The 922-nt window shown below is 52.2% G+C and overlaps 1 protein-coding gene across 1 annotated transcript; it reads left to right on the top strand.

Moving 5' to 3' along the window:
* Window positions 1-242: 242 nt before the first annotated feature.
* N7532_001712 (MGMT family protein) lies at window positions 243-698 on the top strand (the record flags this gene model as incomplete). Its single annotated transcript, XM_056614206.1, has 1 exon — window positions 243-698. The coding sequence occupies one exon, from the start codon at window positions 243-245 to the stop codon at window positions 696-698; it is 456 nt and encodes a 151-aa protein (XP_056479247.1).
* Between the last annotated feature and the right edge of the window lie 224 nt (window positions 699-922).

Below are 922 nucleotides of genomic sequence, written 5' to 3'. Positions count from 1 at the left end.
TAGAGTGAAAAGAAAGAGGGTGGATAGGAGTGCAAGATAGAGGAGTTAAAGGGAGGGAGAAGAAGAAAAGAGGGCGAAAGGGCGAGGCCGGGTGTTTTATGTTGGGGCCATGCGAAGGAGAGGTTACAGGACGATGTAATAGGGAGCTAAACCTAAAGGGTAAAACTAGCCTGATATAGTAATTCACAGGTCCGCCATTACATCCCACATCTCAACCTCACCTGGCAGACAATCTCACAGCCATGACCACCGAATCAACAGACACAAGCAAATCCCCAACCCCACCCCCTAAGAAGGACACCATCTCCCCCCTCACCCAAAAATCCCTCCGCCGCATCTCCCTCCATCCCACCCTAACCCCCTTCCGCCGACGCGTCTACCGCACCCTCCTGTCCGTCCCCCCAGGAAGATGGACCACCTATTCAGCGATGGCAACATACCTGAACTCAAGCGCGCGCGCTGTCGGCAACGCAATGCGCACGAATCCGTTCGCGCCCGACGTGCCCTGTCACCGCGTGCTGGCGACTGATGCGACGCTGGGTGGGTATAAGGGGGAGTGGAAGGTTAGCAAACCTGTTCATTCTGGGGGTTCGTTTCGCGATGAGAAGAGGGCGATGTTGGCGGAGGAGGGGGTTGTTTTTGATGCGGCTGGGAAGGCGGGGGGTGTTTGTTTTCGGGAGTTTAGGGAGTTGAAGTGATTGGAGAACGGGAGATTTGAGTTATTCTCTTGATATTTATTTCTATTTGACGTTCTTTGTTACAGCTTATGATGTGATCATGTCAGATAGCACATGCCATGTGATATAATCAATATATCCCAGGTCCCGTGCCTCTTTGTGGACAGGGGGCTGTGATAAAGCCACTCCCTCTTTGACAAACCTTCCCTTTTGAATGGACACGTTAGACTCTTTGGAACTTTCAC

This window comes from Penicillium argentinense, assembly GCF_028826775.1.
Source record: "Penicillium argentinense strain IBT 30761 chromosome Unknown utg000002l_segment0_segment0, whole genome shotgun sequence".
Lineage (NCBI taxonomy): Eukaryota > Fungi > Ascomycota > Eurotiomycetes > Eurotiales > Aspergillaceae > Penicillium > Penicillium argentinense.
The sequence above is the reverse complement of the archived record's forward strand: the minus strand, read 5'-3'. Positions and strand labels throughout refer to the sequence as shown.